The 24,847-nt window shown below is 36.3% G+C and overlaps 2 protein-coding genes and 1 long non-coding RNA gene across 3 annotated transcripts; all 3 read left to right on the top strand.

Moving 5' to 3' along the window:
- Positions 1 to 43: 43 nt before the first annotated feature.
- On the top strand, positions 44 to 3,024 carry LOC136345718 (uncharacterized). The gene is made up of 4 exons (XM_066294253.1): positions 44 to 191; positions 246 to 395; positions 1,861 to 1,993; positions 2,044 to 3,024. Exons 1-4 carry the CDS (start codon positions 117 to 119, stop codon positions 2,205 to 2,207), a joined length of 522 nt encoding a protein of 173 aa, XP_066150350.1. The 5' UTR covers positions 44 to 116; the 3' UTR covers positions 2,208 to 3,024.
- Positions 3,025 to 5,145: 2,121 nt separating this feature from the next.
- Positions 5,146 to 9,649, top strand: LOC136345720 (uncharacterized). Its single transcript, XR_010733200.1, has 4 exons — positions 5,146 to 5,448; positions 5,504 to 5,641; positions 5,888 to 6,019; positions 8,887 to 9,649. It is a non-coding gene; the product is annotated as an uncharacterized lncRNA (long non-coding RNA).
- Positions 9,650 to 10,175: 526 nt separating this feature from the next.
- On the top strand, positions 10,176 to 24,508 carry LOC136345719 (bombyxin B-3-like). Its single transcript, XM_066294254.1, has 3 exons — positions 10,176 to 10,506; positions 20,435 to 20,633; positions 20,968 to 24,508. The coding sequence occupies exons 2-3, from the start codon at positions 20,435 to 20,437 to the stop codon at positions 21,198 to 21,200; spliced, it is 432 nt and encodes a 143-aa protein (XP_066150351.1). The 5' UTR covers positions 10,176 to 10,506; the 3' UTR covers positions 21,201 to 24,508.
- Positions 24,509 to 24,847: the final 339 nt, after the last annotated feature.

Here is a 24,847-nt window from a genome sequence, read left to right as displayed (position 1 = left end):
CCAGTCGTCTGGCGTCTGAATGTTCCTCCAGATTTTCCCCTCTCCATGCAGTTTCTCTCTATCCCCGTACCGGTCCACATTCACATTTTTTGTAATTTACTCAATAATACAAAAAAATGTTTATAAAGCCCAATTGGTCATGTTATATCAGCTCCAAAACTTGGGCCATGATCATGGCCTTAAAAAATGTGGTAAGTGTTTAAATTGATTTCTCATGATACGCGAGATTTTCAAATACTTTCTAGGGTCTAGGCTTGTCCATCATAATTTTGGGGAGCATCTATCAAATCAAGTACCAAGTTATGATTGATTTTAAAACCTATTTTGTTTGTGGGGTTTTCATCGGGATAATAAACCTCGTTGCCGCCACTGTAATGATTTTAGCTCTGATAAAGGTCAATAGAAGAAACTCTCCTCAATACATGGGGTCCCAGCGAATACGAAACGAATCAATTTTAGGGTATAAGTCTGTTGAAAGTGAAAAATCGCTTAAACACGTAAAGTTAGTTAGAAAGGAGGAAACATTTTGTGGCATATTTTTTAATCACCCCCTTCGTTGGGGTGGTATCAACCTGAAAAATTTTAAGTGATTAACCCATCGAGTCGCACCTCTTCTTCGAGGTCTTTAAAGGCTCTCTTCGAAACTCTTTAATTTCTTTAATTGAGTCGGCGATTTTATATTGCAACTTAAACGGAAACTTTGTTTTCTTCAAAAATGGAACAAAAACCTAAGCGATTTAACAATAATTAATGGCAGCTTCAATACCTAAGTAATTTCGCTAAATTAAAGTGTGCTCATAAATTTCACGGTGCTACAACAGAAAGGATTCAAATAATTGAATTTTTCTTTTCTGTTGACATCTGTTTTCCTGATGAGTGTAGTTTTTCCTCAACAAAAAAGTAAATCGTCAATATTATCGCTATGGGTCTGATGTCAATTCTAGGAGATTTCCTGAGGTCCATACAGAGTATCGTCAAGAATTGAATGTTTGGGTTGGAACCTTTGGCTGGGCCGGTGTTTGTTACCGCAACATTTCAACGACGATGTATCTCTTGATCTTCTGAAAAAAGCCATTAATCCTAGACTCACAGAAATAATTGAACAAAGTGAACAATATAACCAAAATCTCCTCGTTTTTCAACAAAACGCTACACCCTACGTGTTCGAAAATATCTTAATGAGGCGTTTTCTGGCCGCTGGATCACAAGAAGGGGATCCGTCATGGAAGGGCCAGTCTGATTTCCTGATTTGTCACCTGTCGATTCCTCTTTATGGGGGCGTTTAAAATCAAATTTGTACGCCACTTCGTCGGGGCCACTAGAGATCTTACGCCAAAGCATTGTGAATGAACGAAGCACGTGGCGCTCACTCTGAACATTTAATACATTGAGTAATTATTCTCAAAATATTCGTATTTGAGATTTTTAGATAGATAGACAGATAAAAAATAAAAAATGAAAAAATCAGATATGTGGACGTTTCGGTTATTTTCTGCGCATGAAACTTCGATCGATTATTGTTGAATCGCTTTTTATTTCATTTTTGAAGTAAACAAAGTTTCAGTTTAACTTGCGATGTTTCGTAAAAGCTTCGACTAAATTAAAAAATTGAAATGTTTTGGAAAGAGAATTTAAAAAAGAGGTACAACTCGATGGGCCATTCTATTTAAAGATTTTAGGGTTGATTTCACCTCTGTGTAGGGATTGAACAAGGTGATTAGAAGATATGTCCAAAATGTTTCCTCCTTCTTAACTAACTTTCCGTCTTCCGTCTTTTTAATGAGTAATAACCTAAAATTGCTCTGTTCCATTTTCGTTGGGACACCCTATGTGTTGCAATATTCAGAAGTTCCCTTTTAGGGCAAAGAAAACTTAGTTTTGCTCTACATTCTCTTAGAGTTTGTAATTTTGTTCACTCTTTCCATATTCACTGCAATGCACACCATCAACCCAGAATTTTCCATTATCTTCCTGAGCTTTTTCTTCCTGTGCCGTAAGTATATTTTATGCTTAGATTGGTCATCGGAAAAAAATGAGTTTTAGTTTTCATTTGGATTGGATTATACAATATCTACGGATTTTACGTGGAGCTGCAAAATTACAACAACAGTGCGGTGCAAGCTGGATTCACTGAGATTGCGTGTTATAACAATCCGAACCCGCTGAACACGTTTCCAGATAAGGCAGTAGATACCACAGTAGTTTAATGAAATTATATTAAACAACATTATTAAATAATTAATTAAACTCAATATGCTACAAATTATGCAAAAACCTGAAGGATTTTTTTTACTTTAAAAGTCTTAAAAAAGTCTTATTGTAGAGCATACACGTGTCAAGAACATAAAAGATAAAAAGCTGAATACATTAATATGTATTCGAGCATTTATGCCTCATTAGGAACACCATAGAGGAAACATCAAATAAGATCTCGCTCGTCATACTCACACTGAGACAAATACATGGTGAATGTTACTCTTTGTCTCAAAAGTGACCTGAAATATTGCGATTTTCTTTACTATATCATAAAATAACTGTCAAAATTTGCCTTATATCATAAAAGAAAGTTTCAACATAGAACTTTTCTCGCTTCTGTCTCCCCCATTAAAGTGGCACCACGGGATCCGGCGTGTCTAATGCAATATTGAATCTGCCATATACTATTTAATTGAACATCCCTCACTAAATCCTGAATTATTAGGAAGTTACGCAGTTCATCTCGAATATTTTTCAATTTTTACTATTGCGCTAATTCCACTTGCATCACTCACTAGAGAATCAATGGGCAATTATTTGGTTACTCCCCAAGATTTTTCAGTTTTAACTAGCGTGCTAAATCCACTCCCATCACTTACTAAATCCTGAAATGGTGTTGCATGATTCCGTTGTAATAAACAGTAGACTTACTACTCCAAGTTTTCCCGGTTTCAACTTTCAGGTAAAGCAGTCGTTATAGGACTACTTGCTAAATCCTTATATTAAGTATATTGGAGATGTTAGGTAATAAAGACAATTAAACCCTTACGATTTTCTTTTTGTTGCTTTCCTCAATAATACCTTGTTTCCAAATAGTTTCATCTCACACAGTGAAATGAACGGGGAATTTTCAGGTCACTTACTATATTAAACGTCACTCACTAAATTATGAATTAACTCTCCATGATTGACAAAAAATCGGAGAGTAGATATTTATTAGGTCAAATTTTCTCATTTGCAGTGACCTTTTTGAACCGTTTTCATCACTTACTAAATCCTGAATTATACTAGTATTATTTCCTGTATATGGAAGAGAGTACTTTACCCGGAAATACCTGATTTTTTCTTAATTTATCCTGGCTTAAAAGTATCTACAGCCCAGATCCCTTACTAAATTGAGCATTACTTATTGGGTTCTAAAAGAGGTGAAGTTGTTACGCAATTTTGTTTCGTGGAAAAAACAGATCGAAAGAGCATCTTCCGGTAACTATATTTCCAATTCATCGGCAAATTGAACCTAAACTTCATCTGCAGCTTACTAAAATTAGACTTTAACCTAAGATCCAGCAGATTGAAAACTAACAATCTCACACTAAGGACTTAAATTGTAAAATTTCTAAAAGTATAATAACCGAATAAAGATGTAGAATGTTTTTTTGCAGTTGTAGAAAATAGGTACTCGTGCGAAAATGACTCCGCACTCTGGAGGCTCTCGACCCTCGCAAGTTGGACAATATATTATTATCACACGCAAGCGATTGAGCCACGAGTTACGATTCGTTGTAGAAACTTAACAACTTCTGTCTGTTAGAATTAACAAACATGATAAATTGCTAAAGTACAATGATCTAAATATAACCTTATACAGGGTGTCCCTTAATGTCGTGCTAGCATTTCATCAAGTAATTCAACATTTGAAGGTATATTAATAGGATATAAAATTGCGTACGTTAATAAGAAAATTCATGTTGTTCAAACAGTGGCGTCCCTGCATACGTGCCTTCCGATATTATTTACGAGAAGAGAGGCACGCCACTGACATTTTGTTACGGGAATATTTTTTTAAATTAAACTAATCAATTTTCAATGAAGAAGATCACTTATAATGAACGATAAAAATGTAATATTTAAGATGAAATAATAATTTATATTAAAATCATAAAATAAAGAAATTAATTAAGACGATTTTTATAGTTTTGATCGGGAACGGCGTTTCTAACGAAGGAAGCGCAAGAGGCCCTTTTTATGTAAAATTGACCAGTCTAATCAGAAAAAAATCTCTGAAAAACGTCAGTGGCGTACCAATTTTTTAGCAAATAATATCGAAAGACATGTATGTAGGGATGCCAATGATTAAATAGCATAATTAATTTTCTTATTAAAATGCGGGGTCTTATGTCCTATTAATACATACCAAAATTGAAAGTAATACTTTCTGATAATTTCAAAAATAACGATTTGAAAAGAAAAATTTCATCGCCCTCTAGCCAAAAATCTGGACGGTTACGAAAATATGTTCATATGAACTTCCCTTCATAAAATAACCCGAGGAATAACCTAAAGTAACCTAAGGAATCACATCCTGAGGCATTAGCACGACATTAAGGAATACCCTGCAATACGTGTAACTTGTGGTAGAACTATAGTTCTTAACTATAAAAGGGAGATTGTTTATCAGCTTATCTCTTTAGAAAGTATCATCAAAAGCCTATAACGTTGAGAAATCGATAATTTTATCCATGAAATGTGATTACTGTTATGTTTGAATTTCCATATTTTGAGATACAGGTAAACAGATGGTTTCCAGCGATGGAGAGTGAAAACAAGTAGAATCCGTATTGTAACCCAGCTTGAAGTTAAAGTGTCCTTTGGCACGGCAATGTAGATATAAACCCGCACCATGATTCAAGATCCAATCACATATAAGAGGTAAATAATAAGAGTATGGTAGCAAGTGAGTTTTGTGCCTTAATTTTTTTTTTTAATTTAAAATATAATTGAGAAAGTAGTTCCAGTAGGTTTCATTACTTTAGAAACTCAAATGATTTTTTTCTGCGGGTACCAAGTACCGACCTTAAGGGGAGGCAAAATTGGGCCGTGGCCCAAGACGACAAACAGGGGTGGGCGGCGAACCATCGTGGTCGGCGGTTTTTCTTGGAGACAGGGGGGCGCGGTTTCAAATTTTGACCAGAATCGCTGAGGCCGGCCCCGAGGGTACCCAAAACCTTTTTAATTAAGTTCTCAAAGGGCTTTTTCCTTTCCCATCGGTGATATTTTTTATGCAATAAAATTCTTACCCTTACTGTTCGTGCACCTATCTGTAGGTGATTTTCCTCGGATACCACGAGTACTGTAACATGATATTTTAGACTTGGCTGATCACCCAGTATAAACATACTCCATTTGAGAAACTTCAAGCCTCCAAGCAGCAGCCGAGAATATAAAATTCTAGTCTTAGCTTTAACACATTTAGTAAGTTATTCACTCTCTAACACCTGGCGCATCAACTTTTCTTTACCTCTTTTAGATCATCACGTTATAAGGCATATTCCTCACCATAAACGGTATTCTCGAAAACCTAAGTTATTACGACATAACTTATGGTGTGTTTTACTACAGCATCCACTTCGTGTTGATAGCTTTCCTCATTTTTGGAACACTAAAGGTTAGTAAGGCGATCTACCACACTAACAGTTGATAATGAAGCTCCTTCGAAGGACCAAGGTGGGAGTAGTGATATGGCCACCAAAAGGGTAATTTCCATAAAAGGCCAAGAATATTCCTCGGTTTCATTATTTTCAACCGAAGAGAACAATTTTCAATAACAATAATTTCATGCCCTTCCATGAAAGTTACTTCTCTAAACGGGTTTTTGTTTGAATACGATTAATGTTGTATTGTACCCTTTTAGGCAAACTCCTAGTGGTACATCCCATGGTTGGTATCCTCCTTTCCAGTATTCACGATAGCCACCTACCTTTGGGTGAAACTTTATGGCACCAGATAATGTCATATGTTACATTGTTAAATGTTACTGAGCTGGGTAAGTTGAAAGAAGATAGGGAAGAAACGGCCCTTAAGTGTCTTCGCCTTTAATGTATTTTTTTATCACGTAGAAAATATTCGAAAGACACCCCTTACTACTTACTAAAAATTTCGGAAATGGAAGAACCTCTTTTTTCAACCCGGAACTGTTCTTAAGTGCTATACCAGTGTCAGAGAAGATGGGATTTCCCCCTTTTTTCTGTGCTTCTGCTGTTTCATCTTGACCTCCTCATTGGCCTTCGTGGCGTATTTTGTTGTCCTTGTCCTTTTTGTGATGATGCAGGTTATCCTTCACCTACGCGGTGATCGACGGGAACCTGGAGACCAACGTGGTACCCGGTCAGCGACCTACCTTGAACAAAATTTTTTTATATAGGAAGAAAACCTTCATAGATATTCGGTCTGGTAGTCTAGTGACTGGGTTATGTGGGATTCGCCCTGGAGGGGGACGCCCAATCACTAAAAATCTCTCTTCTTCATCTTGAATCCCTACCAGAAACCATAGCTAAGCATTATTCCGGAAAAGGGGTAGCGTTTGACGCTTTCATCTTCTTCTGGTCATCCTTCATCATCGCTTTCCTCTTCTCAAGCTTCTCCCATCCAAATTTGCGTGCTCTCATCCCTCATCCATTCCGTCATTTACTATGCTTGTGCTAAAATGGTCAGCAGAGAAAGAGAAGGCCCCTACCCCCTCCCTTGATCCCTCCCTCGATTCCCGTTCCTCTTCATAATTGAGATAATCATGTCGCACACGCTGTTCTAGTCCCTTTCAGATCTCAGCAAAAAATTAGATACGTTTTTCTTTGTGATTTCTGGTCCACATTTCTCTGCTGCTTTACTTCTCTCCCCCTCGAAGTTGGCACCCTAGAGAATCGTGTATCGAGCCACTTCGCCACAGTACTCGCATGCGCAGTCATAACCTGAACTTGCCCAAAGAAACGTGAATGAACCTTTTTTTGGTAGAAAAAAATGCACTTATGCACATCTGACTGTGTCGTTCGTCCAGCCCGGGAGTGTGAGACTCGGAACCCACTAAAAAACTCCACCTTTATGTCTGGAACCATCCGTTTGGATATCACTTCAAGGTTCTCTCCCTTGGCTTCCAGTAACCTTTGTCCTAGCTTCTTCATCTGCAATCCAATGCGATGTCTAATTTCCTTTTCAAGTCTTCTTTATCTTTTGACCACTTTTAAATTGTTGCGTCATCGCTTTACTTATTTTCCTTTTGTGTCCTTTTTTTTTCTGAATAATCGTTTGAATCGTTCTTTTTCTCTCAATTTGTGTTTTTCAGGTTTGCTTTGTCTCTAATTAATTTTTTTGCATTTGCTCGAGCTTTCCTAAAAGCTGCTTATTGTGTGTGTGACCCTCTCTCCTTTTTGCGTCTATATACATATGTGGGCCTTTGAATATGTAAATGGAGCAATGTAGAATGAATAAAATTTGAATTAACCTTCATTTTATTTTATTTTTATTTTTTTATTTTTATTAGTAAAATTTATTAAAAATAGAGGAGGAGACGTTCATAGGTACCCGGCCTTTGACCCAGAGGCTTCATCTCCGCAGATTCATCTCTGAAGAGGGAGGATGTGTGCCTTCTAAAACTTCCCCTCCTTGCCATGATTCCATCAGAAACTGCCGCAAGGCATATTTTCAGATAATTTGAACGAACTTAAACTAACTTCAACTAACTTTTTTTTATATAGAGAATTAGAGAATCTGTTTCCAGACATGTGGGCTTGGCACTACTCCGTCTGGTGTGTATGCATAGCATCGGGTTGGTATCCTTCAGGATACCGAAAGACTAAGTTTCTTCCCCCTCTTCACACTGAATCCTCCTCGGGATCGCCGCTACGCATTTTTTTCGAGAGGGGGTGGATTCCTTGTTCATTCCTGCATTCAAAAAATTCTCATTCTCCATCTAGAGGATTAAAAAAGTATATACTTTTTTTAGTTGAAAATCTGCACACAGACTTGTGATGTTACAATGTTGGACGGCTTGATAATGTGGGACTCACGTGTTCAGGCTCAAAGTCGAATACTCACTAAACCCAAGCTCCTCTCTTCGTCCGGGTTCCTCCCCGGGATCACCGCAAAGCATTATTTTAAGGGGGGGAGCGGTTTCTCGCCGGTATCTCATTCTATCTTTATCTTCCTTTTCGTTTGTCCGTTTGTTCATTGCGTTTATTATAGTCATCAGTTCCTTTCTTCCTCTTTCGTCTCGTCGCTCTCTTTTACCTTCATTTTTCGCACACACTTTTGATCGCTTTCCACCATCATCGCCACGACATTCAATGGCGTGAGAGTTCTTCGTATTTCGGTTTCCATTTTCCTCCCTTGTTCTTCCCCAGTTTCTACACTGGAAGAACGTATACTTGGAGTAACCTGAATTAACCTGCATGGTACTGAACCGATTTCTCTACCATTACTGGGAATATTGATATACTACCGAAGTTCCAAAGAAAATTATCATTCTTTATCCTTTTCACATATCGCGATTTGTCGTTTCTTTTACAGTTTTGAATTAGATTATCCGTCGACCTAACGTGTGCGTCTCACGTGAAATCCAGATGTTTCGAATTTACCATGTTGGAACTACTCTAATTTCATCAAACTCGAAACACATTTATAACTAAATTGGGTGCCTCAGTACGATCATGTAAGAGTTTCACTATTCCTCAATTGTTTGCAAAGATCTTTCCAAGATTTTTTTATATTTTTCTTCGCTTGTTCCCTCTACTCAGTTAATTGGTGATTGACCGCTCATCAAAGGCTCAAGCTTAGTAGGTATCAAAATTTTCCTTCCAAGATCCTCGGAAATTCCTCGCTAAAGCTTAGGAATACCTCAGTTGAATTTCTTTATTTTAGGACTCGCCTGAAGCAGTTGGTGGACCGTGGTCATGGCGTTGATACCAATGAAGAAGTAGAACTGGAGCAATTGGATTAATTAACCAAGGGGAAATTATTGAGAAAGATCGGTGAAATACTATTGAATTTGCAAGGAACCGCTTCCACAATATAGCTCTTATACAACTGATTGCTTGTATAACAAAATGCGGTTTAAATAGTGATTTCTGGACCCACAACAATTTTTGCTTATATGTGCTAAATATAGACATGTAATACGTAGATGCCTCCAATATGGAAAGATTATGATAGTACTAAAGCCGCAAAAAATGATAATGTCTCAGGCCAGTCTGGCGCGTCCATTTTTGTGCTTCTATAAATACCCATACTCTACTTGGTAATTTCTTCCTTCGATTTCTCGAGTTGCCTTCAAATCAACGACCTCATGCACTAATTAAATTTGCTGATAACTTTTATGTCTTTTAATATCCAGAGAATTGATCCTCTGTAATGTCGCGAGCGCAACTTCTTTTATAGAGTTCTTCGGAGCTAAGAGGCACAAGTATTGGGAATGCTCTAGGATGGCGCAAGATAGCCAATCAAGTCTGGGTTATTCCTCTGTGACTATATTTATCTTCTAAGTATATTTATATATTATATCGTCAATAATGTGATAATGAATTTATATCTCTTAAAGTATTAAGGTTAACAACTGTACTGTTGATTAAAAGAAATATTTCTTGGCATGTCTAGGAAGAGGAGGAGAAGTGCATAGTAATTTACCCGAGCCCTGCCACAGAGGTTGGTTTTGTAGAATTCTTTACAGGGCCAGTGGGGCCTTTGGGGAGCGATGGTGCTGGCACTGCGAGAGGCCGAAGTCGATTCCCAGTTTCCAAGTTGCGCTCGCAAAGTCCCCGATATTGACCGGATTTTGTCAACAGTGACTAAAAAAATAAAAATAGGTGTTTGCGGAACCGTTGACATTTTCGAACTTCGTTGAGTTTTAAAAATATATATGAGGGGTGCCGATGACCATAGGAAATTTATAGTTTAGGCTTACATGAAATTATTTTTGGCGGTTAGAATGCCAACGGTTCAGTGACGTAAATTCCCAGTAAAAAAACACTATTATGCAATAATTGGCTATTAGTTTATAAATCTATCTAGTAAAAATAGCGTTGAAATGGCTATCGGAATAGTTCTGGGTTGGCGCGAATCCTTTAGCGCCTCAAACCGCTAGTGGACGTCACAATGACCACCCGCCAAAAATCCGAATCCAACAGATAAAAGAACGACACCATATCTCTTACATTCTAAACCATAAATTATTATACATAACATAATAAAATGGCGATCGATTGTTCAGTTCTTAAATTCCTGTTGAACAGATAACACGTCTACAGTTTACAAGAATGGTGATACTGAGTTCGTTCATGTATCACAGTCAAACAGTTAGGTCCATGTTAGAAGAGATTTTTAGTATAAAAGTTCGACATTGATCATTTCCGGGATCGTAGTGTCTAGTTTTCGAAACTCGGTACCAGAGCTAGTGCCAGTTTTACTGAAGAAGACTCTCCCTCCTCAGACTTACATAGACACACCATTTAGCTCAAGTACTTGAACGAGCAGCCTCAAGCCAATGTAAGTACCAACCTAATTGTAATCGCATTTTGAGCCATCATTGTCCAGAATCTGCTGTTAATTTTTTCAAAAAAATCTTATTCCTAACTGCGTGTTGGGGACAAAGAATAATCCAAGCCAGATCCAGGCCTTTTGTTTTCTGAACTAAATGGCCCCTCGGGGTGTTCCAATATTTAAAGAGTTGATTCTTTGGACTGGTTCAAGGCGAAAGTGTTATATAAACTTATATCCTAAAATGGGCCGTGTCCGAGATACAGGGTGTTAAGTATAAAAAATATATATGCGTTCTTTTTCTTCGTGTTTCTAAAATGGCGGAAGATATTTTATTAAAGCTCGATATACCTACACAGTAACTCAAACAGTATATTTCTCTTCTATTTAAGAAAAAACGTTGTAACCGTAGACGTGCGTAGATGTTACCACGTTAATTCTTATAGGGGGATGGGGGTACGTCACTGAAATTTTCCAAATTGAATATATGTTTTTAAATAACCAAATTAAAACACAAAAAAAATATCTGTTGTGTTTTTTTGATACGATAAGTCATTTTTGAGAAAAAAAATAGTAGAGGATATGTAAATAACAAAATAAAGGGAACAATAGATCGAAACCATTCGTGGCCACCCGGATCCCCAGAATTGAACCTTTTAGATTATTTTCTATACGGACATTTAATATATTGTTGTTTCTACGCCGGTCAATACTGTGGATCATCTAAGAGATCGAATAGTGGAGTCGTCTGAGGAGATTCGCAATCCCCCTGGTATTTCTTAATACGTTCGAGAGTCCATGAGAAAAAGGACAGACGCATATATTATAGCAAATGGTGGTCATTTTCAACAACTGTTATAATGTTTCCAATTTGGAAGATTCCAGTGGCGTACCCTCCATTCCCCTTATAACAATTAACGTGTAAGCCCGCTACGCACTATATGCCTACGTCATTGTTTTTTTTAAATAAAAGGGAAGTGTACTATTTGAACTACTGTGTGGATATACCGAGTGTCAATAAAATATATTGTGACATTTTGTAAACTCATTACACTCATAAAAATTGAAATAGACTTTAAACTTTAAAAATATTTTATTTTTCTTAATATTTAATACTATATATCTCGAAAAAAACTTATTTTAAAACATAAGTTTATATAAAATTTTCGCCCAAATACGATTCGCCTACCCAACTTCTGAAATATCGGAACACCCTTAGGGTCCACCCTGTATAGCTTCTTAAATCATTTAGAACCGGGGACACCTGGTCAATCCTTCTGGAAATATCTCACGAGCTGTGATGAACTAAGTAGGTGCATTTAATATAAAATAAATGGAAATTTTCGAGAAATTATGCTTTGCGGGCATTGTTATCGATAGATCGAGATAAAATTGAGCATAGTCCCAAAATAAAGCAGATAATTGATGAAATTGAGAGAATAATGCGATCTGGTGTTGACTCACTCCATTCCAAAAGTTGCTAATATTGTTAATCCATTGATTTTATGTCGATTTTGACTAATATTGCCAAATCGAATACGATTTTTTGCCCAATGTTCTTAATTATATGCTGTTTTTGGAGACTATTTATGCCCAACTTCATTCTCTATCGACCTGAAAGTGTCAGTTGCAACCCATGGAACGGACCAAAACAAGCAGATTTGCTTGCAAACTTCCATTAGGCAAATTTTCATTGTACCTACTTCTGCACGCATAAACGTTGAAAATTATACGTAACAAAACGTTCCAAACTTAAACTCCATAGAAAATAAATCTTCGAGCCAATTCAGCAACTGCAAACATAGAGGACCACAAGCCTCGCATAAATTCGTTAAAAATTCAAGGAAATATTTGTCATCGCAATGTTGGAACGCTTCAAATATTATGTTATGTAGTATTTTTATCCTTATGGAACTCCATGTATATTACAACGTTTTTGAGTCTACAGTTTTCTAAAAAAAAAATAGAAAAAATAAAAATAACCATAGAAGTATTAATACATAAAAATAACAACATAAACTCTTGTAGTCTAATGTATTGAATGTTCGAACCTTGCCCCGTTGACTTAATCCTAGCCTGAACTAACCTGACAGTTTGCAAGCCGCAATTTAAATTCCTCAAGAACGTTTTTATCATTTGAGAAGGTATTTGCTGAGCTTCTTGAGTAATTTCATTTTTTATCCTTCCTACATTGTTAGGTGTATTTCAATAAACCCTATGTTTCAGATAACCCCATAAAAAAGTCCATAGGGGTGAGGTCGGGCGATTTAGCAGGACACTCTAATTGCAATATTCCGCAAAGATTTCAATAACTCGTGAATTTAGATATGGGTATGTTACATGATATATGTTCAGAGTTCCTCTAAGAACTCAAAAACGTCATAATACACATGGGGCTCTATAAGAAAAAAAAATTAAAAATACATTTATCTACTATACGGGCAACTCTAATGTATTTAAGTCTGTTACGTGAAAAAATGCACAAGAGAAAACAGTATTTTCAATTTTCAAAACTTACTGAGGGAATAAACAAACTATTGTCTTTCTGACAAAAAAACACTTACGTTGTCTTGATGGCTTCACGATTTAGTCCTGCAAGGGATTTTAGCCAAAATTAGTTTTTTGTTGCTTAAAAAAAATTAATTCTGTAAGCTTTAAGTTGATTTAAGACGAGCCTGATGGTTCGTTTAATTCAGGAATAGCCGCATGTTTAAAACACCAAGTGGAGTACTACTTTGGGGGGTGGCACTGACACACGGAGTAATTAACAATTTCTTATATCCTACATATTTGGCTGGTACTCTTTAAAATTTCTTCTCGCCATTGGAATGTCCGAAACAACCCGAAAAGATAAAATTGTGACAAAATTACTCTCTAAAATTGACATAGCAAATTTTCTGTATAGCTCTCAAAAGTTTTTTAAATTTAACTTGAAGAATATTTTTCATTAATACTTTTTGTTCGTAAAAGTACTTATCGCACCACGAGATTTTTAAATAAAAATAAAATTTTATTATTTAATTAACATTCTGGTGAGAGACGAAAGTGTATGTAGTTGGAGCTGGAAAATACATTCGCCCATGATAAAATAATAATTGCAATAATAATCTTTATACATATTGCCATTAGGCACATAAACACTTACCTAAACACCTTTTACTTCAGCTTCCAAGCCGGCCTCTTATCTTTCATCTTTTTACCTTTACGTGTAGATATCCTGCAGCAATTCTGGCCAAAGCTTTTTGAACCTTTACTTAATACAAAAATCTCATTTCCTACAAGGTAATTTTTCTGCTGAAGGGGAGGGGGGGGGGGGATGTTGAAATGAAACCGAAAAATTTTGGAGGACAATAGAAGTTTTAGAATTAAATTTGCTATTAAAAGGTATGGTTCATTTGCCAGTTACATTTCGCCTAAGAAAATCCCAACTCTTTTGGACCTTATGTTATCCCCAATCCAGCCCTTATTGAGCACCTACTGATTCCATCTTTATATCAATTAAAAATGTTGATAAAAATAAAACATGTTCCGAAATTGCGATTATGCATTATTGAAATGTGTCGTTTTTAGAAATCTACAGACCGATTTCGGAGGTCAATAATGCCCTTTGCTAAAAAAAATACATATTCAACAAATTGTCATATTTTGAGACCCCCTACGCGCACAGGTTTTATTTCGGTTCCGTTACAACTCACCCTGTGTAGAAGAACGAAACTTTAACATGCAAACCTAACAATTGAGATAGATTTCCTGAAATCCATTTTAAAACCCGATTTCTTTTACGATAACACTATCAAGGTATACTCGTGCATATTTCAGATTTAAACATGGATTAGGATTTTTTCCAGCAATTGGCAACACTGCACTGCCCTTTTGTTTGGATAAAGTCACTGGATTGAAAATTCATAATCTACTATTAATGAGTTTACTCTATTGGGGAAAATGCTGTTTAACTCTAATGGCTAAAACTAAGGAAACTTTCGATATTGCTGTTTTTTTAATACTTTCGTTGAATTATCGCAGATTTGTATATTATAATGTACATGAGCCAACAAATAAAACATATTAACATATATGATATATACAGGGTGTCTACTAAATGGTGGCATCAATTTCAAGGGGTTATTCATCGTCCCATTTTATGAAAAAAAGTTCTAATTAACGTATATCATATCATGCTTCATTTTCGTGATACAGGGAGTCAAGGTTTTTTTTTCGGTTTTTCATAAATATTTTTGGACGTAAGAGCGATATCTCGATAAAATTCAACATTCCGCGGTTTTCCGAAACGAAAAATTTTAATTTGATATCGAATTTACGGCAATATAAAAAAAGGCACCACCTGCAATAATGTTCTTGATTAAATTTGCCCCAACGTTCGTAGGATCCTGTATTGTGGCTTCTAATAGATTACATCTTATTTCTCCCTGAATTCTAAACAAAAAAGTTATACTTGGTCGAAAACTCTCAGAGCAATGGTTTTCGAGATATCGACGATTAAAAATTTCTTTGCACATCATTTCATTAAAACATTAATTCATCAATAAGCATATAATAATAGCCCCTTGCATATTGCGATAAAACCGATATCGTATGTTAATTTCTCATCTTAGAAAACACCTAAACCTGAATTTCATCGCGATAGTGCCCTTACCTCCGAAAATATTTATGAAAAGCCAAAAAAAAAATAAAAACTTTGATACCCTGTATCAGGAAGACGCAACAAGGTAGGGTATACGTTTATTAGGACTTTTTTTCATAAAATGCGACAAGGAATTACTCCTTGAAATTCATGCCATCATTTAATCTTTATAGTTTATATTATAAACACCCTGTATAGTTTATATTATAACAAACACAGTAAATTATCCTGTACAATAATAAAACCAAAGAAACTCTGGAAAACTAATAATAAACAGCACTTGCGATAAAACATAATCAAACAATTTAATAATGCATAGCATACCATTTACTTTTAATAATTTCTACACAAGTTCTGGGCATTGATTCAACAAGAAAATTTATTTTGGACAGATCCATATTTCTCCAGATGTTATCAATGGATCGCTTCAAATCTTCCTTATTTGTGATATTGTGTTTCCTAATTTGCACTTTTAAATAATTCCGTAAGTTTTCAATTGAGTTCAAGTCTGCGCGTTGTGCTGGCCAGTCTAAAATAACCATTTTTTATTCATTCAGCCAATTGGTGCCGATTGTTGCTTTATGTTTTGGATGGTTTTTACGCTGGAATATCCAATTAATTGGCGAATTATCGTCCCAAAATGGTTCCGTTACATTTTTCAACATATTTAAGTTCACGAACCTGTTCATTGTTCCTTTCATGAAATAAATTTGATCCATTTTATAGGACGAAAAGCATCCTGAAGCAAAGAAGAGTAGAATCTCCGTCATGCTTTATTTTGGATAAAGTAATGCTTGAGGTCATACCGTTTACAACTGGACGCTTTACCCGCGCTACTCCATCAGATTAAAAACGATTTATTTCGGTCACCTCACTAAATAGTACTGTTTTCCAAAATGTCAGATCGCAATGTAAATATTTTTAGGCAAAATCAATCTGGCTTTTTTAATTTCTCGGAAAAATCCGAAGGGTTTTTTCTGATGACCTGCTTACAAGCATTACCTCATTACCTGCCAAATTCGGTCAACCATAACGTCTGTTAGTAATACTTCCTTCAGCAAATAATTTTCTCATGTCCTGTACTTCTTTAATACTGTGAATACTCCGGATTTGTGTAAAAAAAACACTAAATTCATACATGTATTCTATACAAAACATGGACTTAAATTTATAAAAATCGATACGAACTATCGACTTGTATCGCAACAAAACGTCTTTAGTTTTGTCGCAGTACAAATCGCAAATCAGCAAAAAAAAATAGATAAGAACGATTAAAATTGTACTGTGAACATTGAACGAATTCCTCTTTGTAAATAAGACATGATATACAGGGTGTTTCATGAAAATACCGACAAGCTCTCAAGGGAAGTAGAGCTCATAAAAACAAATATTTAAATCGAATAAAGTTAGGGCCGAAAATGCTTCGTTTCCCAGAAAAAAAGTGTTTAATATATAATTTTTTAACGTTTTTTAAATATTTCAAAAACTGCCCAGGATGGGTATGTATCGAGAAGAATGATCGAAATTTGGAAAATTTGTTGTGAAATATAATTTGTTTTTCATCAGTTTTACATTGATTTATCTGCATTTACGTAAAATACTAGATTATAGTAAATATTGTTATCATATGACTCTTTTACATTTTGTTGTTAAAATCGTTAAATGCGGGTATGTTTCATTCGACAAAAAATGTTTATCTTCATATCCTCTACTTTCATTAAAAGAAAATTAAATTCTTTTTTTTCTAAAGAATAAAAAAAAATCATACTTGGACACGTACACGGGTTTTTCGGTAGGGACAACATTGAGAAAATATTTCTTATCTTAAAAACCAACTCTACTGTTTTTCCCCATCTTGCCTCATCTCCTTGAGAGGTAAGGCGCACTGGCCAGCACGATTCCCTGATTTAGCTCCTTGCGACCATTTTGTATGAGGTTATCTAAGATCACTTCTGGCTAGGTCTGAAGTGGTGTAGGTGGCAATATCCTGCCTATTCCAGAACATGCACACTTATCCCGTCATAGCGTGTCCCTAATTTCACGTTCTTATCCCAAACCGTGTATGAAATATGCATTTAAAAAATGTAAAAAAAAAACGAAATTAAGCGCTGTGTATCTTGAAAACGAAGCGATTTCGGACCTAACCTTATCCGATTTAAATATTTGTTTTATGAATTCTACATCCTCTGAAAGTCTGTCGGTGTGTTTATGGAACTCCCTGTATGACAACATTTCTCAGACGAAGTAAATCTGTTTCTGAAAATTTCAGAAATTTCTTTAGTTTTGTCCATTAGTGTACGTCCGCAAACACAACATCAACCGTGGAGCTTTCAAAAAGCCTCGAAAGATGGATGGAAATGTGAAGCCAATCCGAGAGGAGATGGACAATGGCGAAGGAATTCCCGCGGGAAAAAAATTTAAACGAGAAGATGAAATGGTCGCATTGATTGATAATAAAACGCTCCTTTAAGAAGAAAATTTTAGTATTAAGTTAAATACCAGTTTTTCAAATTATTTTTTGTTGTTGTTTTCCTTGCTTTTGTTGTGCATTACTCCTTCTTCGCCCTATTTACTCCGGCACGATAACCACTTCACTGCGGTAAAAATGACTCAATAAGGTCATCAAAGCAACTAAATTCCACGTGAGGCGAAAATAACGTGAGTTTCTCTATAGAAAACGTAGGCGGTTATCACTCAAGTTGCGTCACTTGGAGATTGTGTCTGTTTTGGACAAAAAGAGAACAACAAGAGTGCGTTTTGATACAAAATAGCAAAACTATTATGCACTTTCTCGTGATGGGTCCGGATATATCCGGAAATAAAAAGTTGTTTTTTAGGTCATTCACAGGACCTTGAAGCAAACTAATCTTCTAGCTATTATTTTGATCTCCTATACGCCTTTGACCCTCGGCTTGTGCCACTCCAAAGCGAAAAAATGATAATGCAGATGCCTGCTGGATACCGAAAAATAATTAACTCTTAACCGCGTATTTCGTAATCATTGATAAGCTCCGCTTTACTAAAATATGGAAATTTGTGGAGACGTTGCGATATCTCATTATTTAATTGGTTACGTAAGCGAATCCTTAAACCGATCGAAATTTCAAGTAACCAACCGGGAGGTACCTCAGAGCGTTAAAAAAGCTTCTGCGAGCGGCTGATAAAGGAGTGTTAAAGTCTACCACGACCTTATCAAGTAAAAATTTAAATTTAGTTCGTATAGTATTTTTTCAACCAAACGAACCGAAACCCTAAATATAAGATACGAACGTACTAAATTTGTTTTAAAAGACTTTAAGCGATAGATAATCTTTTCAAGTGACATCATCAAAAATTTATTGCACAGCTTAAGCAGACTTAGAGCCGACATGAGTTATTAGCACCAATCTTTGATGCAATCACGAACAAATTTTTCAGTAGTTTTGCAATTTTATTGCTCTCCGTTCAATAGGGCTTACCTTCCTATCTAGTGCAAATGAATTCCATAGAAGTGAGAGAAGAGCGACGAGGAAGGACGAGGCGAACACGAAAAATGACGAGGAGTAAAATGCAAGAAGAGATTTTTTTCAGAAAATTTGAAAATGAGAATAAACGATGCAACTTGGAACGGATCTTGAACTGTTTAAATTCTGCCAAGACTTTTTTCACGAGAAAAATCTTCGAAGGACGTCCGATCCGATGTTCTGTCGACCGGACGGTGTAGGTTTCCCTAAAGCTCCCACCCATTGCAATCCGCAGCATTTCTGTAATTATATCTTGTTTCGATCCGGAACTGTCCCGGTGGGATATGTCAATGGAATCGAGAGGTGTCCATAGTTCGTCCAGCTAGTTCTTGCACCCTTGTGCCCGTCTGATGTTCCTTTGTTTCGCTCTTAATTTTCTTTCCTACATTCTACTGGGTGTTTCAGGAAGAAGGGACCCTAGGCCGAGGGAGGACTGACCATCTAAAACATAGTTAAGTGCCTTCAGAAAGAGGGCCCTAGCATGACGCTTCTTCGAGATATAGGAATTTTAGTAAATATCGCCGAAAATCTGACTTTTTTTACCTAAATCGGCTGTTGCTTCACTTCCCACCACTCAAAACGGAGATTTGACTATATTTTTAAAATCCCCATTTAATTTTCTATAAAATAGGATAGTTTTCGGTGATAAATGTGCCTTTTCGAACCCAACGTACCCCTCTAAAGAATGGAAAGGTTCTCTCGTAATAAACTCTTTAAATAATCAAATTAATTAAGACGATTTTTGTTGTTTTAATCAACAACGACTCATCTAACGAGAAAACCCTAAGAAACCTTTTTCGCTTGGAATTGACCACCGTAATGAGGAGAAATATTCCCGCGAAAAAGTGTCAGTGGCGTACCACTTTGTTCGTAAATAATATTGGAAGACACATACGCAGGGACGCCCCTAATTCAACTGTAAATTACTGCAATGGAATTCCTCTCCTTGTTAAAATACGGAAGTTTATATTCGATTAACACACACAAAAATTGGAAATAATTTCTAAAGTATTTTCTGAAAAATTAGAAAATAACTATTGAAAAAATTTCAACACCCTGTAGCTAAATATCTGAGCCATTGCGAGCATATGTTCATATGGACTTTTCTCCATGAAATGACCTGAGGAATCACTCCCAGAAATATTAGGAGGACATTAAGGAACACCTTGTATGTGCTTCATATGGAGGATCCGAGTGCCGGGTTTATATGCATAAAACATGATATAAGGCTTAATATACAGGTACCTGGTACTGTTTATACAGCGCATAGACCTTTCGCCGGCGCGAATAAACTGCCCCATCGATATGCTTCATATGGGGCGTCTAAACGCTGGGTTTATACAGATCTTAACGTATAGCGCCATTAAGGAACACCCTGTATATGCTTCATATGGACCATCCGAGTGCTGGATTTATACAAAGTATAAAGCATAATATAATACTTAAAATAGAGGTATCTAGTACCGTGCACTCAACGCAAAGCCACCCCCCTCCCCCCTTAACTGAGTAAGCAGCCCCTACCTGCCGTAATTTTTCCGATTGTTAATACATTCGCATCATTCGTTAAACTAGTGCAATTTGAGACTCATTTATACTTTTATTTTTATATTAATCAGTATTTACTTTTCATTGTATCTGCAATCAAAAGACATTTATAGTATCCAACCACTGACAATGTTGTAGAGGTCATCGTTGCACCAAAGTCGCGCTATATCTGTAAGCTTGCATTATTACGCTGAATTTTTTTAACCCCATCAAAGGAAATTTAATGTAGTTTTTCACATTATTTCAGATGAATCTTCAAACCCCCACCTGGGTAGCCGTTGGTATGCTGGTGTACGCGATTTGGGCCTGCGGGGGGGCGCCTACAGACGGGGGAATGAAAACGACCACCGATCCCTCGTCGGAAATTCGAAAAGTTTACTGCGGACGGCATTTAATGGATACGTTGACGACTGTGTGCCAAGGGAACTACCATACAGTGCGACCAGGTAATGGAGCAACCATTGAAACGAATTACGACTTTTCCAAGAATCCAGTGCAGCACTCGTTCCCTAAGTGATTTCAAGCGAATGTGTAAATATGATAAGGGCACTTTTTAAATTTTGGAGTAAAATAATATACTCCAAAGTACATAGGTTATGTTTTCGATTCTCCAAACCCCAATTAATAAATTGTTTACTTCATGCAAAATTAGAAATATTTTGACCACATTGTTGGGTCGGAATGTTTGGTCTTCGTTACTAGAAGAATTGTAATCTATATTTTAGAAGATTCACGAAGGAAATCGAACAGATACCACGTAACCACTACCTTCCTTTGCAGTGACCATTTCTCGGCGCTCCAGGACCACATCAACTCACAAAAAATACGCCGTAACAAACCATCTACTCCAATCCCTCCCCCAAACCACCCCGTTAGATGGCAAACTCAGAAGGAGGAGGGGGGTGTATAATGAATGTTGTGAACGGGCTTGCACCTTTGAAGTGCTGAGGACCTACTGTGGTGAACCCTCCACAGCCTCATCGACGACCTCAACAGTTTCAACATCCAAATGATGGCGATTTCTCTACAGATGATGATATTATCTCGTTGAAGGATAAAATTAGCACTGAATCAGTTGCAGAGAGTCAACGTTAGGTAATGACTATTGAGGCTTTTGGGTCTCACCAGTGTATGAGGGATGATGACTAGTGCGAATCATCAGAAAATGTCAATTACTTCGTAAAATCTTGTAAATTTAGACCCTCAGCACCAACTCAAAGTTAGAGTTAATTGGTCGTTTGAGTGGGTTCATTAACGATAACTTACTTCTTTTTAGCCCCAAAACGTACAGTGTTTTCCATCACCTTTAGTTCCTGGATTTTCCAATCAACTAGCGAATTAGTGCAATGCTTACATTGCTTACAGAATGCGATAGCACAAAATCGTATTTTTTCTATTTTTGGCTCTGTTTGTTTTGCACAAATTTATCAGCGAAATGTCTTACCTAATTTAAATTGTATTGAGCTATTTGAACTATCTAATAGTTACTATGCATATCGGACAACTAGATGGATTTAATAATCGACTGAGTATGAATGTTTTTTTGTGTTGAACGAAACTTGGGAAATCTCCATTTGTCGGTTGAAAGCATTGGAAAAGTAAATTGACACCGCCACTGGAACCTCCTACTGGGGTGTAATGTTAGGGAAAGATGAGTTTTTTGGTTCCAGTGATGCTTTAGATACAAATTTCCTTCTTTTAATTAGTGAAATTGAGAACGTTTTAAATCGAGAGCATTAGGAAAATTAAATTGGATCCAGCACTGGAACCCCCACCTGGAGCATGCTTTTAGTGACTAAGGCTTTTCTCAAGACACGTGACATAAATTTTAGTGGCGCAGGAGCATTTATTCCAAATTTATAATTTTCTATAAATTTAGAGAATTTTATAAACTTGTTCTATAGGTTGTAAAATACCTTGGAGCCGCCACTGGAAATCATAAATATTTCTAGCAAATTAAAACCTTTTTTTAGAGATATAAATTCCAGTAGGGCAGGTGCTTTCATTTCGCATCTATAATTTTCTTAAACTCTGCACATTGGAATTGGAAATATTCTGAAACTATCTAGATGAATTATTTAAGAATTTGTAAAATTATGTTTTTTTAGATGACGAATACGACATGTTTTGCAACTTCCGTATTGCGAGTAGATTGTTATAAATCATCAAATTTAACCATAGCGTCCGTTAAATAGATTTTTTTTTATCTCGAAGGACGAGTAAAAGCAGTTAGGGGCCCCCATTCGAAGTCAGGAATGGGACATATTTCTATCAGACAAGCTCCTGCTAAAATACCACTTTTGGTAGCAAAAATTGCACTTGTACTGGTGTAGCCATTACAAATTTATAATGTTTTAAATTTAAAAAATTTGGAGCATTGAAATTTTTATTAAAGAAAAGTATAGAAAAAAATTGGTACCGCCGCTGAAACTCACAACGGAAACATTAAAAAAAAATTCTAAGAATTCTCCTTTTTGTCATGCCAATTGCATTTTCATTCCAAACTTACCACATTTTGTATTCTGAAGTTTAGATGATGCACTTGGGAGTTTCCATAATTAGAATGTTCAGGTTGCAGGCACTGAAAAAATTTGGAGCTGCCAATGGAATTTTCAGTTAGAAATTTTTTTTACTTAAAGCTCTTTCTACAAAAACTCATTCTGATTGTGTAAACTCCACTGAGGCAGATGTTTCCAGAGCAAATTTAAAATATCTTAAATTCAGAATATTTTTTAAATTTAGAGAGATTTGCAAAAGAAAATTGGGGGCCGTCGCTGGAATCCTCCGCTTCATTTAGGAATTAAGGCTATTCTAAAAGAAACGTCCCCTTTTTGTGATATAGATTCCAGCGGCGTAGATACCGTCATCCTAAATTCATTATAATTCTAAATGCGGGAAATTTGATTTTGGAAAAATTGGAGGCTTAGGGAAAAATCGTTTCTACTGGAGCGTTCAGCGAAGAGCTGCTTCTGGACGTTAAGGCCTTCTGGAGACCCTCTTTTCGTTGATACAAATTCCAGTGGCGTAGAGGTTGACTCTCAAGTCAATAATAATTTTAAATCCGGAGAAACTTTTTGTTTTTCAAGAAAACACTGTTTTGTTGCTAGTTCCGTAAGGAGTTTTCTCTTGGCTAATTTCTCTTGTCCGTCGTCTAGCTCATATCCATCCCCCCAAAACTTCATTAGAAAAATGATGTGTTAAGCATTTGCTACTAATAATAATGATTATCGATTTTTGGTATCCAAAAATCAAAACCTAGAGACATTTATCGACACCAGTGTTAATCTTAAGTCTGCCCCATTTCTTGGGGACTTAGCGATGTAAGTGACGGTCACTAGTGACCAGAACACGTGAACTCAAGAATAGGAAGGATGCTGTGAAATTAATGAATATTGAATACGTGTATAGTTATTTGAACGTTGTTGCTTATTTTGTTGGGATGTTTATTTGTTAATATGATTGTTTCGATTTATTGTAGTCAATAAGGGACAGAAATGGAAAATTTAAGAAATTTGTTCGTTTTAGGTAAAGAAGTGTTTCTGCTTAGGTTTTTTGTTCGTCTTCTAAAATTGCTGGCGAAAGATTCGATTATCGTTGGAAAACGCGAAAAATACCTCAAAGAACCATTGAACATGAACTTTCTGAGGTCATGATTAATGCACTTTAGCAGATTACTTAATTTCGGAGGCAATTTGAAACAAATTGATCTATTTTATCTCAATTCCGAAGATGTTCCGTTAATGTGTGATATCATTATTATTTCTGCTATATTTAGTATCTATCTACTAGCGACTCCAAAACTCTAAAGGTTCTGGGGTTACGATAATCTAATACTCGACCCAGTGAAAAATTGTCTAAGAATGATGTAAGAAAATTGTGATAGATCATGTTGTTATCTAACTAACATATACGAGAGTTTTGCAATTTCAGAAGTTTTGCATACGTATATGGCTCCAATCCGCGCACGTATGATCCGGATCATTGGATTGAATACTAACAATTAACATTTGTGATTTTGCATCGACAATCGGGTATATATTTATTAAATTAGCGTATTTATGTGTTGTAATAGTAAGGCGAAATTCTTAAGGGCTCCTTAAGGCTATTCCCCCCGCGCGGTAAAGTAAGAGATCTCACTAGGTTTTATATAACTGGAATTAGTTAGCCGAACACCAGAATAGGATAATTCACTCTAGTTCGTAATAGTCTTAGCAATACCGATGCGGCGTGATCTGAAAGAAATATTGTGCTAGTGATATGCAATATTGTGATAGATTTAGATTTTTAACTTAATTTTACTAAATAAATTATATTTCTTCTACGAGGAGAGTTTCACTCGATTCTCGGCAGCGCAACGCGCCCGAGTCTCACTTCGTCGTTTCAAGTTCAAAAACTAAGTTGGAGGAGTTGAATCTCACTTATCTAAACAAAGTGAAGAGACCACTGCTCCACTTAATCAATAGAACTCATCCATCATCCAGAGACTCGGACGCACTCACCATTCTTCCGGGCTTCCTCTATAGCGTTCCTCGCATGGAAGAGTTAGATCTGGCAATTGTATTCATGCTAAGACCTATACCTTCCACCTGAGGATCACTACGTCGTACGGGTGTACTCGAACCCCACGGAGAAACCGGGCCGTACCACCGAGGCTTAGCGG

The sequence above is a fragment of the Euwallacea fornicatus genome, chromosome 21 (genome assembly GCF_040115645.1).
Source record: "Euwallacea fornicatus isolate EFF26 chromosome 21, ASM4011564v1, whole genome shotgun sequence".
NCBI lineage: Eukaryota > Metazoa > Arthropoda > Insecta > Coleoptera > Curculionidae > Euwallacea > Euwallacea fornicatus.
The sequence above is the reverse complement of the archived record's forward strand: the minus strand, read 5'-3'. Positions and strand labels throughout refer to the sequence as shown.

Coding starts and splice junctions, on each gene's coding strand:
- LOC136345719 (XM_066294254.1), top strand. CDS start 20,435: ATGAATCTTCAAACCCCCACCTGGGTAGCCGTTGGTATGCTGGTGTAC. Junction 20,634..20,967: donor CTACCATACAGTGCGACCAG/GTAATGGAGCAA, acceptor CTTCCTTTGCAG/TGACCATTTCTCGGCGCTCC.
- LOC136345718 (XM_066294253.1), top strand. CDS start 117: ATGTTTATAAAGCCCAATTGGTCATGTTATATCAGCTCCAAAACTTGG. Junction 192..245: donor TCATGGCCTTAAAAAATGTG/GTAAGTGTTTAA, acceptor AATACTTTCTAG/GGTCTAGGCTTGTCCATCAT. Junction 396..1,860: donor TGATTTTAGCTCTGATAAAG/GTCAATAGAAGA, acceptor GTTCCCTTTTAG/GGCAAAGAAAACTTAGTTTT.